General features: G+C 42.4%; 1 protein-coding gene across 5 annotated transcripts in view; it reads left to right on the plus strand.

The window, feature by feature from the left end:
- Window positions 1-11360, plus strand: part of wdr41 (WD repeat domain 41) — a 35334-nt gene extending 23974 nt beyond the window's left edge. For 4 of the 5 annotated variants that reach the window (XM_033018605.1, XM_033018606.1, XM_033018610.1 and 1 more), the window contains 7 exons: window positions 55-117; window positions 355-462; window positions 2982-3172; window positions 3347-3468; window positions 6571-6653; window positions 10102-10235; window positions 10818-11360. In XM_033018605.1, the coding sequence (XP_032874496.1) occupies window positions 55-117; window positions 355-462; window positions 2982-3172; window positions 3347-3468; window positions 6571-6653; window positions 10102-10235; window positions 10818-10955 (839 nt within the window). In that variant the 3' untranslated portion in view covers window positions 10956-11360. The remainder of the gene's footprint in view (window positions 1-54; window positions 118-354; window positions 463-2981; window positions 3173-3346; window positions 3469-6570; window positions 6654-10101; window positions 10236-10817) is intronic. The other variant, XM_033018609.1, reaches the window with a different exon arrangement.
- Window positions 11361-16255: the final 4895 nt, after the last annotated feature.

A 16255-nucleotide genomic window follows, 5' to 3' on the forward strand; every position in this document is an offset into this window, starting at 1 on the left:
TATTTGTCACCTGACAAGTTTAAAGTTGACTAAATCCTGTTTTATTTTAAACAGATGTGAGTTTAATGATTGAACTACCAAAAAACAACATTGCTGCAGTAATCAGGAAGGAGCTAAGTATGACTTTTTACTGAAATTATATGAGCACATTAATTTTAATCATCAAATAATGGAAGAATTAACAATGAAAACAGCCTGTTAACCACAATTCTATGACATACTAATTGATAAGATATCAAAGCAATTTCAAAATTTGTTCTGCATACATGTGTAAACTAGATTTTACTCTGTGCATTAACAAAAATCTTACTTCAATTACTTAATGTAATACTGTACTTTGCTATGTTCTTTAAGTTATCTTCAAACTGGTAACATCATCAGAATCTCACACTTGGGAAATTACTGAGATGCGAAGACTATCAAACCATGAAGATGATATTAGAGCACTAATCTCTATAAATGGTAAATTTATTTTATTATTTTATTTGGAGTTATCAGGATTGATTTCACTGATTATTTTCTCAGCTACTAAACAATGCTCCATTTGGGATACCGGAAGTAACCCAGAGCCTCAAGACCTTGGTGTATAGAGGGATCTTGGGTTGCAAATCCATAGTTTCCTGAAAGTGGCAACACAAGTGGATAGGGCAGTACTGAAAATATACAACATACTTGCTTCACCAGTCAGGCCTTTGAGTATGAAAGTTGATGAGTTGCAGTTGAATAAGATTTTGGTGAGGCCACATTTGGAGTATTGTGTACAGTTCTAGTTTTCACACTATAAGAAAGATGTGGAGGGTTTGGAGGTGATGGTGAAGAAATTCATTGGGATGTTGCCTGGATTGGAGTATATTAGTTATGAGGAGAGGTTAAATAAATTTGAATTGTTTTCTCTAGAATGTCAGAGGCTGATGTGTGTCCTGATAGAAGTACTTATGAGACAAACCGATTTCAGGATACACAGGGCAACCCTGCTTTCTCAATAATACCCAGAAGAGTCCTATTATAACAAAGAATGTGGAGACTTTGCTGACTTGATAGTGCTGTATTAAGTGATTGCTAAATTGTCTGAAGTGCTGTCTTCTGCATTTTAAGGATGCTCCCTCTAACCCCACATAGGGCCACCTGAATCCATTTTAAATCGTGGTGATACCTCCAATGCCAAGCAAATATCCACAATAATTGAAGCTTTTTATAAAGGCTAATTTTCCTTATTCAGTCGCTTATTGTAAATACATACCTTTTAAATCTGAATTTCTGACATACATACTTTCCCTCCAAGATTGGCCTCTGCAAGATCAAAGATGCTCAGGTGACTTTTAGTTATTGAAATCAGCTGACCTTGCAAGGTCGCATGTTCCAAATTCACGATGTAGTTGGTTATATTTTGCCTACAGTTATGGAAAATAGCATTATTACAATGTTGTCTGTATTATAGCTTTCCCCTGTTGAGCATCTGTTAGGAAGAAATGTGGTTGCCAACTCTCTCTTTATCCATATGACAGATGAATATTTGGCATGAGGTTAAGCAACTGGAAAATTGTCTTGTTCTCTTTTGGCTTTCATCCAGAACTTGAAAAAGTAAGATAATTTCAAGGGAGAGAAAAATGAAAGTGAAACAATTATAATAACAAGAAACTGCAGATGCTGGTTTATACCAAAGATGGACACAAAGTGCTGGAGTAATTCATCGGATCAGGCAGCATCTCTGGATAAAATGGATAGGTGACGTTTTGGGTTGGGACTGAAGACCTTTCCATTTTCTCCAGAGATGTTAACTGACCACTGAGTTACTCCAGCACTTTGCGTCTATAAAGTGCATCAATTCTTCTTGTGAGCTAAGCCAAGTCGCAATGTTATCATTTAACTAAAACTTTCTGTAGAAATCGAAGCATTTTGCCATGAGAGTTAAAATAGGATTTGGTATTTAAATGTATGCATTTAAAAAAAAAAAAAACCCAATCCTTTTCCTTTTTTTCTAGTTAATGAGCTGAGGTTATCAGAGAGTGCACAGATAATGTGAAATGGAATTCTATTTACCAGTCACTTCTAAGAGTTTTAGCAACTTGGTGTAGGGGGGGGGGGGGAAGGAGGCAACAAGAGGCAAAGTCTCAGTGGTAGGGTGGGGCTGCATTTCTGGCAAATAGAACTGTTTTTGAATGTGGTGTGACTGACATGATAGTCATCACTTGACATGTCGATGTCGTGTACCAGTTTAGAAAGATGATTTTATTGCCATTGAATTCTGGCTCAATATCTGAAATACTTTTGTAAATGCTTGTAGTCATGATCAACCACAAAAAAAAAAAGAAATTTTAATTTTGTTTACAAGCTTACCATGTTACTGGTGGTATTGTGTTTATTCAAGTGTTGAGTTCTGGTGTAGTCTGGAGAGGTTTCACAGTGGCACAGTGCTGTCTTACAGTGTCAGAGATCCGGGTTCGATCCTGACTACAAGTGCTGTCTGTACCGAGTTTGTATGTTCTCCCTGTGACCGCATGGGTTTTCTTCGGATGCTCCGTTTTCCTCCCACATTCCAAAGACTTACAAGCTTGTAGATTAATTGGCTTATGAAAAAATAGTAATTGTCCCTAGTGTGTAGGATATTGTTAGTGTACAGGGTGATCGCGGGTCGGCACAGACTCGGTGGATCGAAGGCCTGTTTCCGCGCTATATCTCTAAACTAAACAAAACTAAAATAGAAATAATTTTGTTTGCTTGAATCTTGGGAAGAAGTCAGATTCCTTATTTTTTGTGGTGGAGCTAGTGTTCCCATTGTTGGCCATTCATTGGTGCTGTCAGAATATTGTTGTGCATCATCATGAATAATAAAAATAAAAATAAAGTAGGCCAAATGTTACTTTAATTGGTTGTTTCAATAGAGATCATGTATATAGTGTTCTTAAGACAATTTGCGGCCAAATTATTTAGTGCACTGGTTTCACTGAGACCTTGCCATGATGCATTTTATGTGTGAATAGATAATACGTTCGCAACTGGATCCCATGTGGGTGAGCTGATAATTTGGGATGCGCTGGACTGGTCAGTGAAGGGTTTTGAATCCCATTTCTGGAATGTTACTTCACAGTCTGACAAACCAGCTGAGATAAAGATATCGCGGACTCCGTATCAGCATGAAGCCTGCATTCATCATCTGACTGCAGATAGAGAGGTAATGTAGAAGAGATAATATTTCTCTCAAGACATAATGCCTGTGTACATTTAATATTCAGAAAATATATTTCACAATTACATAAAGATTCCATGCTTTTTTTGTTAGTGCTCTGCTATTAAACTAAATAATGTTATGGTGTGTTGAACTTAAATTCTTACATTTCTTATCTAGAATATTTTTGCTGCCATTGGGACAGGAATTTATGTGTATAATCTTCAGACAAAGACTGTAATTGCCTACCAACAAGTGGCACATGATTCACGAGTGTTGCATATTGCCAAGTTGCCAAACAGGTATGCATGTTTGAATTTACGCTGATATATTATAGATAGGAAGACTTAAATATTATAGAGTTCTGTTTCTTAAGATAGACCGACAACCATTTTCAATTAAAATAAATCTGCAATGCTAATGTGGAAGAGAGACAGCTATGAACTTGAATTGTAGCATGTATCATGTGAAAGAAAATAGTAGTAGGCCCCCCTCGGTCATGAGTGACCATGGATGATGCATCCTGGTCGGATGCAAGCCTGAGTGATGTCATATGGAGGACCATGCAGCACGTCCTCCCTCTCCACGTCGCTGATCGATCCAAAGGGACAGCAGGGCCGTTACAGTTTGGCACCAGCGCCGTCGCAGGAGCTGCCAGAGCGAGGTTGTAGACAACAACGAACTGCCTTAGGGGCTCCGACTCCGGATTTTCTTGAGGTTTACTCCTGGAGCCTTTTCCATGACTGGATATGGCCACAAGGCAGTGGAGGTTTTAAATCAGAGTTTTCCCTCACCTAGATGGACTGCCTTCCCAGGCTGATGAGCCTCCACATCCTTCCTGTAATGAGACATCCAGAACTGCACACAGGCTTCCAAATGTGGCCTAACCAAAGTCCTATAAGCTGCTTCATCAAGTCAAGTCAAGTTTATTCGTCACATACACATACGAGATGTGCAGTGTAATGAAAAGTGGCAATGCTTGCGGATTGTGCAAAAAAAAAAACCCCTACAAAACAGAATGGAACAGAAACACATATTCACATATTACATATTTGTGGGAGGAAAAAAAACAGCAATTTAAAAAAGACACCACACAACAGTAAAGTTTGTTGCTGGTGAGATAGGAGTTTACAGTCCTAATGGCCTCTGGGAAGAAACTCCTCATCCTCTCCGTTTTCACAGCATGGCAACGGAAGCGTTTGCCTGACCGTAGCAGCTGGAACAGTCCATTGTTGGGGTGGAAGGGGTCTCCCATGATCTTGTTGGCTCTGGAGTTGCACCTTCTGATGTATAGTTCCTGCAGGGGGGTGAGTGTAGGTCCCATAGTGCGTTCGGCCGAATGCACCACTCTGCAGAGCCTTCTTGTCCTGGGCAGAGCAGTTCCCAAACCAAATTGTGATGTTTCCGGACAAGATGCTTTCCATAGCCGCTGAGTAGAAGCACTGGAGGATCCTCAGAGACACTCTGAATTTCCTCAATTGCCTGAGGTGGTAAAGGCGCTGCCTTGCCTTACTCACCAGTGCTGCAGCGTGTGATGTCCATGTCAGATCCTCTGAGATGTGAACTCCCAGGTATTTAAAGCAGCTCACCCTATCCACAGTATCCCCATTTATCTTCAATGGTGTGTACGTCCTCGGATGATGTGCCCTCCTAAAGTCCACGATCAGCTCCTTGTTTTTTTTTGATATTCAAGAGAAGGCTGTTGTCCTGACACCAGAGTGCCAGATCAGCCACCTCTTCCTGGTAGGCCTTCTCATCGTTATCTGAGATCAGGCCCACCACCACAGTGTCATCAGCAAACTTGATTATAGAATTGGAGCAGAACCTAGCCACAGTCATGTGTGTACAGGGAGTACAGAATGGGGCTGAGGACGCAATCCTGGAGGGATCCTGTGCTCAGGGTGAGAGACTTCGATGTATTTCCTCCCATCTTGACTATCTGGGGCCTGGCGGTGAGAAAGTCCAGGACCCAGGCACATAGGGGGGTGTTGAGCCCAATTCCAGCAGCTTCTCAGCAAGTCTGGTGGGGACTATCGTGTTGAAGGCTTCATGACTTCCTGACTGTTATACTCAATTTCCTAACCAGTGTATTTCATGCCGTCTTTACCACTCTACTTATGTTGCCACTTCCAGCGAGTTATGGACTTAGACTCCAAGATCCCTCTGCATATCGATGCTGTTAAGGGTCTTGCCATTAATTATTTATTTTATACTTGCATTTGACACGAAGCTGGGTGGCAGTGTGAACTGTGAGGAGGATGCTATGAGAATGCAGGGTGACTTGGACAGGTTGGGTGAGTGGGCAGATACATGGCAGATGCAGTTTAATGTGGATAAATATGAGGTTATCCACTTTGGTAGCAAAAACAGGAAGGCAGATTACTATCTAAATGCTGTCAAGTTGGGAAATGGGGAAATACAACGGGATCTGGGGGTCTTTGTTCATCAGTCAATGAAAGTAAGCATGCAGGTTCAGCAGGCAGTGCAGAAAGCTAATGGTATGTTGGCCTTTATAACAAGAGGAGTTGAGTATAGGAGCAAAGAGGTCCTTCTACAGTTGTATGGGGCCCTATGAGACCACACCTGCAGTATTGTGTGCAGTTCTAGTCCCCTAATTTGAGGAAGGACATTCTTGCTATTGAGGGAGTGCAGCGTAGCTTAACAAGGTTAATTCCCGGCATGGCGGGACTGTCATATGCTGAGAGAATGGAGCGGCTGTGCTTGTATTCTCTGGAGTTTAGAAGGATGAGAGGATTCTTATTGAAATATATACGATTATTAAGGGTTTGGACATGCTAGAGGCAGGAAACATGTTCCCGATGTTGGGGGAGTCCAGAATCAGGGGCCACAGTTTAAGAATAAGGGGTAAGCCATGTAGAACGGAGACAAGGAAACACTTTTTCTCACAGAGAGTTGTGAGTCTGGAATTCTCTGCTTCAGAGGGCAGTGGAGGAGGCCGGTTCTCTGGATACTTTCAAGAGAGAGATAGGGGTCTTAACGATAGTGGAGTTAGGGGATATTGGGAGAAGGCAGGAACAGGGTACTGATTGGGGATGATCAGCCATGATCACATTGAATGGCGGTGCTGGCTCGAAGGGCCGAATGGCCTACTACTGTACCTATTGTCTATTGTCTATTGACGTCTATTTTAAACTATACCAATGAATAATATGAATATCTTAAATATTTTATAAACCAAAGTGTTTTTTTTGACGGAGAAAAGCTTTGAGCAGGATTTTGTGTTATATTTAATATACATTTCATTAAACCAAAGCCTTGTGCTAAGTGGAATTATTAGTTTTTTCACAATTAACAATGAGGTCTTTTTTCTCTGTGCGATCAGGTCACAGCTATTTGTTGTCTATATTCTGAAAATAATGTCTGAATATCACTACATTTTGCAGACAGTTGGTCTCCTGCTCTGTTGACGGCAGTGTTCGCCTCTGGGAATTGCAAGAACTTCCTCCAGCAGAGCCTGCTACTTCAGGTTGGTTCACCTTAACATTTGTATACATTATCAGATAAATAAATAATTATCTGGATATAAGCATGACTTAATAATTAATGCCTGGTCAGGAACACCTCTCCAAGAGTTGGTCCACCGAGAGAGCTTGTAGTCCTGCTTAGCTCTAGGTTTCCTTGAATGTTATACTTGGTGCATAAGGGATTGACAATAGACAATGGGTGCAGGAGTAGGCCATTTGGCCCTTCGAGCCAGCTCTGCCATTCAATGTGATCATGGCTGATCATCCCCAATCAGTACCTCGTTCCTGCCTTCTCCCCATATCACCATATTTTTAAGAGCCCTATCTAGCTCTCTCTTGAAAGCATCCAGAGAACCCGCCTCCACCGCCCTCTGAGGCGGAGAATTCCACAGACTCACCACTCTGTGAGAAAAAGTGTTTCCTCGTCTCCGTTCTAAATGGCTTACTCCTTATTCATAAACTGTGGCCCCTGGTTCTGGACTCCCCCAACATCGGGAACATGTTTCCTGCCTCTAGCGTGTCCAAGCCCTTAACAATCTTATATGTTTCAATGAGATCCCCTCTCATTCTTCTAAACTCCGGAGTGTACAAGCCCAGCTGCTCCACTCTCTCATCATATGACAGTCCTGCCATCCCGGGATGACTTGACTGTTGCCAGGCACATTGCAAGTGCCTACCAACAAAATGTATATTTTTCTTATTTGGGCCTTTTCCTATCTCCAGTTTCCCCTCTTCCTCTACTTTCAGTCTGAAGGATTCCAATTCAAAACATCACTCATCCTTTTTCTCCAGATATGCTGCCTGACCCGCTGAGTTACTCCAGCAATTTGTGTCTATCTTCAGTAAAAACTAGCATCTGCAGTTCCTTCCTACACATTTTTCTATACTTTTTAATTTAACATGATGACAGAACAGACAATACCATCTGTGCTGCAGACAGCACTTATCCCCTGCTGCTTCCCTGCCTGAAAATAAGCAAGTCTAATTGGTGGTACACAAAATTGCTGGAGAAACTCAGGGGGTGCAGCAGCATCTATGGAGCGAAGAAAATAGGCGACGTTTCGGGCCGAAACCCTTCTTCAGACTGATTGGTGAGCTGCTTTAGGATGCTCCCATTTAGTATGAATGCAAATGTAGGGACTCCATCACATTGTCCCAGGCTACACCATGTACACAATTCACATTCAAATGCCAATGGTGGAGCAATTTTAAGTTTCCAAGAGGTCATAGATAAACAATAGACAATATTTGAAGGATTGGAGATATCGCTGAGGATTAAAGGTCCAGACAGGTCGAAAGTAAAAGTGAGTCAAGATTGGGGCAAATTTGATAAGAATTTTAAAGTTGACTTGCGGGTTTGCAAGAACCTGTGTTAGCAAGTGTGGGAGTGATGGGTGAAAAGGACGGTGCAAGATAGGATAAGGGTAGCCTAGTTTTGAATGACATCAAGCTTGCAGAGAATAAAGGGCCTGCCCCACTGTAATTCAAGAGTTCTCCCGAGTTTCCCCCTGATTCGAACTCGGAGAATGTCCATAGCAGTTCATGGATGTCTCGTAGCGGCTCGTACGAGTAAAAAGTAACAATTTATTTCATCACAAGTATTTTTTTACTCGTGGACATTTTTGCAGTGTTGAAAAAACGTCACGAGTTTACCGGACTTCCTGAGTAACTACCGTTAGCATTACGAGCCGCTACGAGACATCCACGAACTCCTACGGACCCGCTACGGACATTCTCCAAGTTCGAATCGGGGGAAAACTCAGGGCAATTCTTGAATTACGTTGTACGGTGGGACAGGCCCTTTAGTAGATCAAGGGAAGCTGGGCATGAGATCAATGCAATATCCATGTGTAGAATTAACCAGGTCATTTAGCATGGGGAGAAGGTAGGAGAATGCGGTTGAGAGGGATGGATAGATTACCCATGATTGAAAGGCAGAGTAGACTTGATGGGCCGAATGGCCCAATTCGGCTCCTATAACTTATGAACATGAACTTTAATGGCAGATAGGCTGAGATGGGAGTATAGTTAGGCAATGTCAATCCAGTGGACAGAACTAGTGTTGGCACAAGTATGAAGTTCAAAATCCACGAGGTCAAATGCAACAAGAATTATGAACTGGTTTACTTTTAGCTAGTTGTCAATGTTGGTTAGCGGTCTATGTGGGATAAATCTTCCGACTATTGGGCACTTTTGGCTCAAAATGGTTGCAAGTGAACGTGCCTAGCCTTGCAAGGGCTGCTCTGTGTTGGTGGCATGGATTTTTCTGTTTTTTTCTTTCACCCTCATTACCCATTTGATTTTCTCCTGGTGTTGAGATTGTGACTGATCTACAAACCTTACTGCTTGTCTTGCTGCCTCTTTTATTGGCAGTCTTGCACTGTAGCTTCACCAAGTCAGGAAGGAGCAAATCTCTGCTATCTGAATCAGAGCTGTGTTTGTTACTTATTTGGAATCCATTCTGTTATGACGTTTTAATCCTATTTTGTGCGAAGCATGACTTTTTAGCACTCCCATTTGTGACTGTTGCTTAAAATAAACCAAGGCTTTACATGCATTAATTTAGCACGGGTCATTTTACAGTTCTAATTTGTTTCTGCTTTATCCTTTTATCTTTTTCATCCGCAATGCTAGCATTTATTTCAAAAGGGCTAGAATACAAAAACAGATGTAATGCTGAGGCTCTATAGGGCGATGGTCAGGCTGCATTTGGAGTATTGTGAGCAATTTTGGGCACCATATCTGAGGAAGGATGTGCTGGCCTTGGAGATGGTCCAGAGGAGGTTTACAAGAATGGTCCCAAGATGTTTGATGGCACTGGTCCTGTACTCGCTGGAATTTAGAACAATGAGGGGGGACTTTATTGAAACGTACCGAATAGTGAAAGGTTTGGATAGAGTGATGTGGAGGGATGTTTCCACTAGTGGGAGAGTCTTGGACTATAGGTCACAGCCTCAGAATTACGGGATTCTTTGCCACAGAAGGTTGTGGAGGCCAGGTCAATGGATATTTTTAAAGCAGAGATAGATAGATTCTTGATTAGTACAGGTGTCAGGGATTATGGGGAGAAGGCAGGAGAATGGGGTTAGGAGGAAGGGATAGATCAGGCATGATTGAATGGCGGAGTAGACTTGATGGGCCGAATGGCCTAATTCTGCTGCTGTCACATGACCTTATGATCTGGATGTTCGCAGAACTGATCATCATTCATGATCCATTTATTTATTTATTTTTAAATATTTTTATTTATTAGAAGTACAGTAAATTACAGTAGTACAAGCCACATATATCCTATTACATTTATTGTACCCCTTCATTTTTTAAGCTTTAAGGAAAGATAGAAATAAAGAAAGTAGAGAAAGTGAGAGAAAGTTGTGTTAGTTTTCATGATCCATTTATTGATTTAGTTCATAGCATAATGAGATTGATAACATATCTGTTTGGTTTTAGGGATTTTTAGTATGTGGGGAATTGGGAAGCCAAACAAACAGCAAACCCAAATGGCAAAACGCAAGTTGGACTGCTCTGTGTTGAAGACATTGGAGTTAACTGGTGATTTGATCGGTCATTCAGGAGCAGTGCAAGTGAGTATCTGTGCAGTGACCATTTCTTCTTTGATCCCAACTATTGCCCATAATATCTTGAAAATGAAGCTTATAATGGTTCAGTTTGTCTCTGAACTGATACAGAGGGAGGGTTGGGATGCTGAGGAACAGCAAATGTAAGAATCCAGAACAAAGAACAGTACAGCACAGGAACAGGTCCTTTGAGCCATAATGTCCTTATTAAAAATGGTATCAAATTAAACTAATCCCTTCTGCCATTCAATGAGATCACCATAACCCTTTGTAACTTCTACTGGAGCGAGGAATCATTGACAGTTCTGCAGTAAACTATGCATATGTTGTAATCGTAGGTTATTGTCAGTTTAACCGTTTCACAACAGCAAGATCTGGACCACTCTATATATTCAGTAATTCTGAGCGTATATTCCAACTGGATATCAATGTTTATACTGAAGTGAAGAGAAGTACTTAATTCTATTGTGACATGATTTTAAATTGCTCCATTCAGTTGGAATTAATAGCTGTCTCCCATTAACTTGCTCCAATCCAAACAGTTTGATCTATCGCTTCATAAATAGTTTTTGTTTTGTCATTGCCCAGATGTTCCTACATTCTAAAGACCATGGAATAGTAACTTGTTCGACAGACCATCTCATCATTTTATGGAAGGATGGAGAGAAGGAATCGCAGTTAAGGAGCAAGGCATTATTCCACAAATTAGAACAAGATGATGTGTGATCTTGAGATAATTATGAAGCAAATGAAATGAATGTTATACGATGTCTCTAAGTGACCTGCGGAACGTATATTTCTGTAAATTACTGATATTGCTAATAGTTTTAAGGACCTCCCAATGTGCTGCTTGTTGACTGCTTATGTATATCCATAAATGTATGTACATTTTCTGCAAAGATTACCTGTTTTACGTTATATTAACCTGGCACTGCAAACATCACAGAATGAAAATTGTTTATCGAAAGAAACTGGCAATAAAACCCAGGCTTTCATCATAAAATTAGTTTTTGTATTTTAAACATTTGTCAAAAACACCTTATTGTGACACTGCCCCCTCACCCCTCCCCCCACCATCTCTGTTGATTTGAGATTGTAAAATAATGTTAAATAATGGTGCTTTCAAAATTAGAACATTTTCTTTCAAAATTGCTAATTCCACACAAAGTGACAATATTCATCCCACAACAATTTTTTTGAGTGCTTAATCTGATGCTGATGTGTATAAATCAATTGTTAGCATTTGCTCTTAATGGGGGAAAAGGGCAGCACAAGGGAATTACAAGGTTAATTCCCGGGATGGTGGGACTGTCATATACTGAGCGAATGGAGCAGCTGGGCTTGTACACTCTGGAGTTTAGAAGGATGAGAGGGTATCTTATTGAAACATATAAGATTGTTAAGGGCTTGGACACGCTAGAGGCAGGAAACACGTTCCCGATGTTGGGGGAGTCCAGAACCAGGGGCCACAGTTTAAGAATAAGGAGTAAGCCATTTAGAACTGAGACGAGGAAACACTTTTTCTCACAGGGTGGTGGGTCTGTGGAATTCTATGCCTCAGAGGGCGGTGGGGGCAGGTTCTCGGGATGCTTTCAAGAGAGCTAGATAGGGCTCTTAAAAATAACAGTCGGGATATGGGGAGAAGGCAGCAACGGGGTAGTGATTAGGGATGATCAGCCATGATCACATTGAATGGCGGTGGTGGCTCAAAGGGCCAAATGGCCTACTCCTGCACCTATTGTGGCACAGTGGCACAGCGGTAGAGTTGCCTTACAGTGCCAGAGACCTGGGTTTAATCCTGACTATAGGTATGGAGTTTGTACATTCTCCCTTTGACCGCGTGGATCTCCGGGTGCTCTGGTTTCCTCCCACACTTCAAAGACATACAGGTTTGTAGGTTAATTGGCTTCTGTAAATTATAAATTGGGGTTATAGAGTGATACAGTGTGGAAACAGGACCTTCGGTCCACCGCCTACACCAACCAACATGTCCCATCTACACAGGACGCTACTGCCTGCGTTTGGCTCATAGCCCTCTAAACCTATCCTATCCATGTACCTGTTGCAATGTTTTTTAAACATTGTGATAGTACCTGCCCCAACTACCTCCTCTGACAGCTCATTTCATACACCCACCCAAAGAATTTCAGGTGTCTCTAAATGGAATGTGGAAGCATCTGTAACATGGAATAATTGAAGCAGAAAATTCTGCTAATTTTACACAGGAGTAGGCCATTTGGCCCTTCGAGACAACAACGCCATTCTATATGATTATGGCTGATCATCCACAATCAGCAGCCGTTCCTGCCTCGCCATATCCCCTGACACCGCTATCTTCAAGAGCTCTATCAAACTCTCTCTTGAAAGCATCCAGAGAATTGACCTCCACTGCCTTCTGAGTTCAAGTTCAAGAGAGTTTATTGTCATGTGTCGCAAATAGGACAATGAAATTCTTGCTTTGCTTCAGCACAATATAGTAGGCATGAATACAGAACATATCAGTGAGTCCATATGCCATTATATATATATAAACACACATCAATAAACATAGAAACATAGAAATTAGGTGCAGGAGTAGGCCATTCGGCCCTTCGAGCCTGCACCGCCATTCAATATGATCATGGCTGATCATCCAACTCAGTATCCCGTACCTGCCTTCTCTCCATACCCTCTGATCCCCTTAGCCACAAGGGCCACATCTAACTCCCTCTTAAATATAGCCAATGAACTGGCCTCGACTACCCTCTGTGGCAGGGAGTTCCAGAGATTCACCACTCTCTGTGTGAAAAAAGTTCTTCTCATCTCGGTTTTAAAGGATTTCCCCCTTATCCTTAAGCTGTGACCCCTTGTCCTGGACTTCCCCAACACCGGGAGCAATCTTCCTGCATCTAACCTGTCCAACCCCTTAAGAATTTTGTAAGTTTCTATAAGATCCCCTCTCAATCTCCTAAATTCTAGAGAGTATAAACCAAGTCTATCCAGTCTTTCTTCATAAGACAGTCCTGACATCCCAGGAATCAGTCTGGTGAACCTTCTCTGCACTCCCTCTATGGCAATAATGTCCTTCCTCAGATTTGGAGACCAAAACTGTACGCAATACTCCAGGTGTGGTCTCACCAAGACCCTGTACAACTGCAGTAGAACCTCCCTGCTCCTATACTCAAATCCTTTTGCTATGAAAGCTAACATACCATTCGCTTTCTTCACTGCCTGCTGCACCTGCATGCCCACTTTCAATGACTGGTGTACCATGACACCCAGGTCTCGCTGCATCTCCCCTTTTCCTAGTCGGCCACCATTTAGATAATAGTCTGCTTTCCTGTTTTTGCCACCAAAGTGGATAACCTCACATTTATCCACATTATACTGCATCTGCCAAACATTTGCCCACTCACCCAGCCTATCCAAGTCACCTTGCAGTCTCCTAGCATCCTCTTCACAGCTAACACTGCCCCCCAGCTTAGTGTCATCCGCAAACTTGGAGGTATTGCCTTCAATTCCCTCATCCAGATCATTAATATATATTGTAAATAGCTGGGGTCCCAGCACTGAGCCTTGCGGTACCCCACTAGTCACTGCCTGCCATTGTGAAAAGGACCCGTTTACTCCTACTCTTTGCTTCCTGTTTGCCAGCCAGTTCTCTATCCACATCAATACTGAACCCCCAATGCCGTGTGCTTTAAGTTCGTAAACTAATCTCTTATGTGGGACCTTGTCGAAAGCCTTCTGGAAGTCCAGATACACCACATCCACTGGTTCTCCCCTATCCACGCTACTAGTTACATCCTCGAAAAATTCTATAAGATTCGTCAGACATGATTTACCTTTTGTAAATCCATGCTGACTTTGTCCAATGATTTCACCACTTTCCAAATGTGCTGCTATCCCATCTTTAATAACTGACTCTAGCAGTTTCCCCACTACCGATGTTAGACTAACTGGTCTGTAATTCCCCGTTTTCTCTCTCCCTCCCTTCTTAAAAAGTGGGGTTACGTTTGCTACCCGCCAATCCTCAGGAACTACTCCAGAATCTAAAGAGTTTTGAAAGATTAGATAAAGAAGCAGATAAAGTGCAAATAAACAGATAATAGTCTTAATGTTCAGAGATTTGTTCCAGTTGAGTTCAATAGCCTGATGGCTGTGGGGAAGTAGCTATTCCTGAACCTGGGCGTTGCAGTCTTCAGGCTCCTTTACCTTCTACCTGACGGTAGCGGGGAGATGAGTGTGTGGCCAGGATGGTGTGGGTCTTTGATGATGCTGCCAGCCTTTTCGAGGCAGCGACTGCGATAGATCCCCTCGATGGAAGGGAGAATAGAGCCGATGATGGACTGGGCAGTGTTTACAACTTTTTGTAGTCTTTTCCTCTCCAGGGCTCTCAAGTTGCCGAACCAACCCACGATGCAACCGGTCAGCATGCTCTCTACTGTGCACCTGTAGAAGTTAGAGAGAGTCCTCCTTGACATACTGACTCTCCGTAATCTTCTCAGGAAGTACTGATGTGCTTTCTTTATAATTGCATCAGTGTTCTCGGACCAGGAGAGATCTTCAGAAATATGCACGCCCAGGAATTTGAAGCTCTTGACCCTCTCCACCATCGACCCGCTGATATAAACAGGACTGTGGGTACCCATCCTATCCCTTCCAAAGTCCACAATCAGTTCCTTGGTTTTGCTGGTGTTGAGGGCCAGGTTATTGTGCTAGCACCATTTGGTCAGTCGGTTGATCTCACTTCTATACTCTGACTCGTCCCCATCAGTGATACGTCACACAACAGTGGTGTCGTCAGCGAACTTGATGATGGAGTTCGCACTATGACCGGCTATGCAGTCATGAGTATAGAGTGAGTACAGCAGGGGGCTGAGCATGCAGCCTTGATGTGCTCCCGTGCTGATTGTTATTGAGGCTGACACATTTCCACATTTTACACTGAGGCAGAGAATGCCACAGATTCACAACCCTCTGTGTGAAAAATTTTTTCCTCATCTCTGTTCTAAGTGGCTTACCCCTTATTCTTAAACTGTGGCCCCTGGTTTTGGACTCTCCCAACATCGGGAACATGTTTCCTGCCTCTAGCGTGTCCAAACGCTTAATAATCTTTTATGTTTCAATAAGATCCCCTCTCATCCCTCTAAATTCCAGAGCATACAAGCCCAGCCGCTCCATTCTATCAACATATGACAGTCCTGTCATCCCAGGAATTAACCTTGTGAACCTATGCTGCACTCCCTCAATAGCAAGAATATCCTTCCTCAAATGTGGAGACCAAAACTGCACACAATACTCCAAGTGTGGTCTCACTAGGGTCCTGTACAACTGCAGAAGGACCTATTTACTCCTATACTCAACTCCTCTTGTTATGAAGGCCAACAAGCCATTCGCTTTCTTAACTGCCGGCTGTACCTGCATGCTTATTTTCAGTAACTGATGAACAAGGACCCCTAGATCTCGTTGTACTTGCCCTTTTCCCAACTTGACACCATTCAGATAATAATCTGCCTTCTAGTTTTTGCCATCAAAGTGTATAACCTCACATTTATCCACATTAAACTGCATCTGCCATGTATCTGCCCACTCACCCAACCTGTCCAAGTCACCCTGCATCCTCATAGCATCCTCCTCACAGTTCACATTGCCACCCAGCTTTGTGTCATCTGCAAATTTGCTAATGTTACTTTTAATCCCGTCATCTAAATCATTGATGTATATTGTAAATAGCTACGGTCCCAGCACCGAGCCTTGCAGTAACCTACTAGTCACTGCCTGCCATTCCGTAAGGGACCCATTTATCCCTACTCTTTGTTTCCTGTCTGCCAACCAATTTTCAATCCATGTCACTACTCTACCCACAATACCATGTGGTCTAATTTTGCACACTAATCTCCTATGTGGGACCTTATCAAATGCTTTCTGACAGTCCAGGTACACTACACCCACTGGCTCTCCCTTGTCCATTTTCCTAGTTACATCCTCAAAAAAATCCAGATTAGTTAAGCATGATTTCCCCTTCGTAAATCCATGCTGACTCG

The sequence above is a fragment of the Amblyraja radiata genome, chromosome 3, assembly GCF_010909765.2.
Source record: "Amblyraja radiata isolate CabotCenter1 chromosome 3, sAmbRad1.1.pri, whole genome shotgun sequence".
NCBI lineage: Eukaryota > Metazoa > Chordata > Chondrichthyes > Rajiformes > Rajidae > Amblyraja > Amblyraja radiata.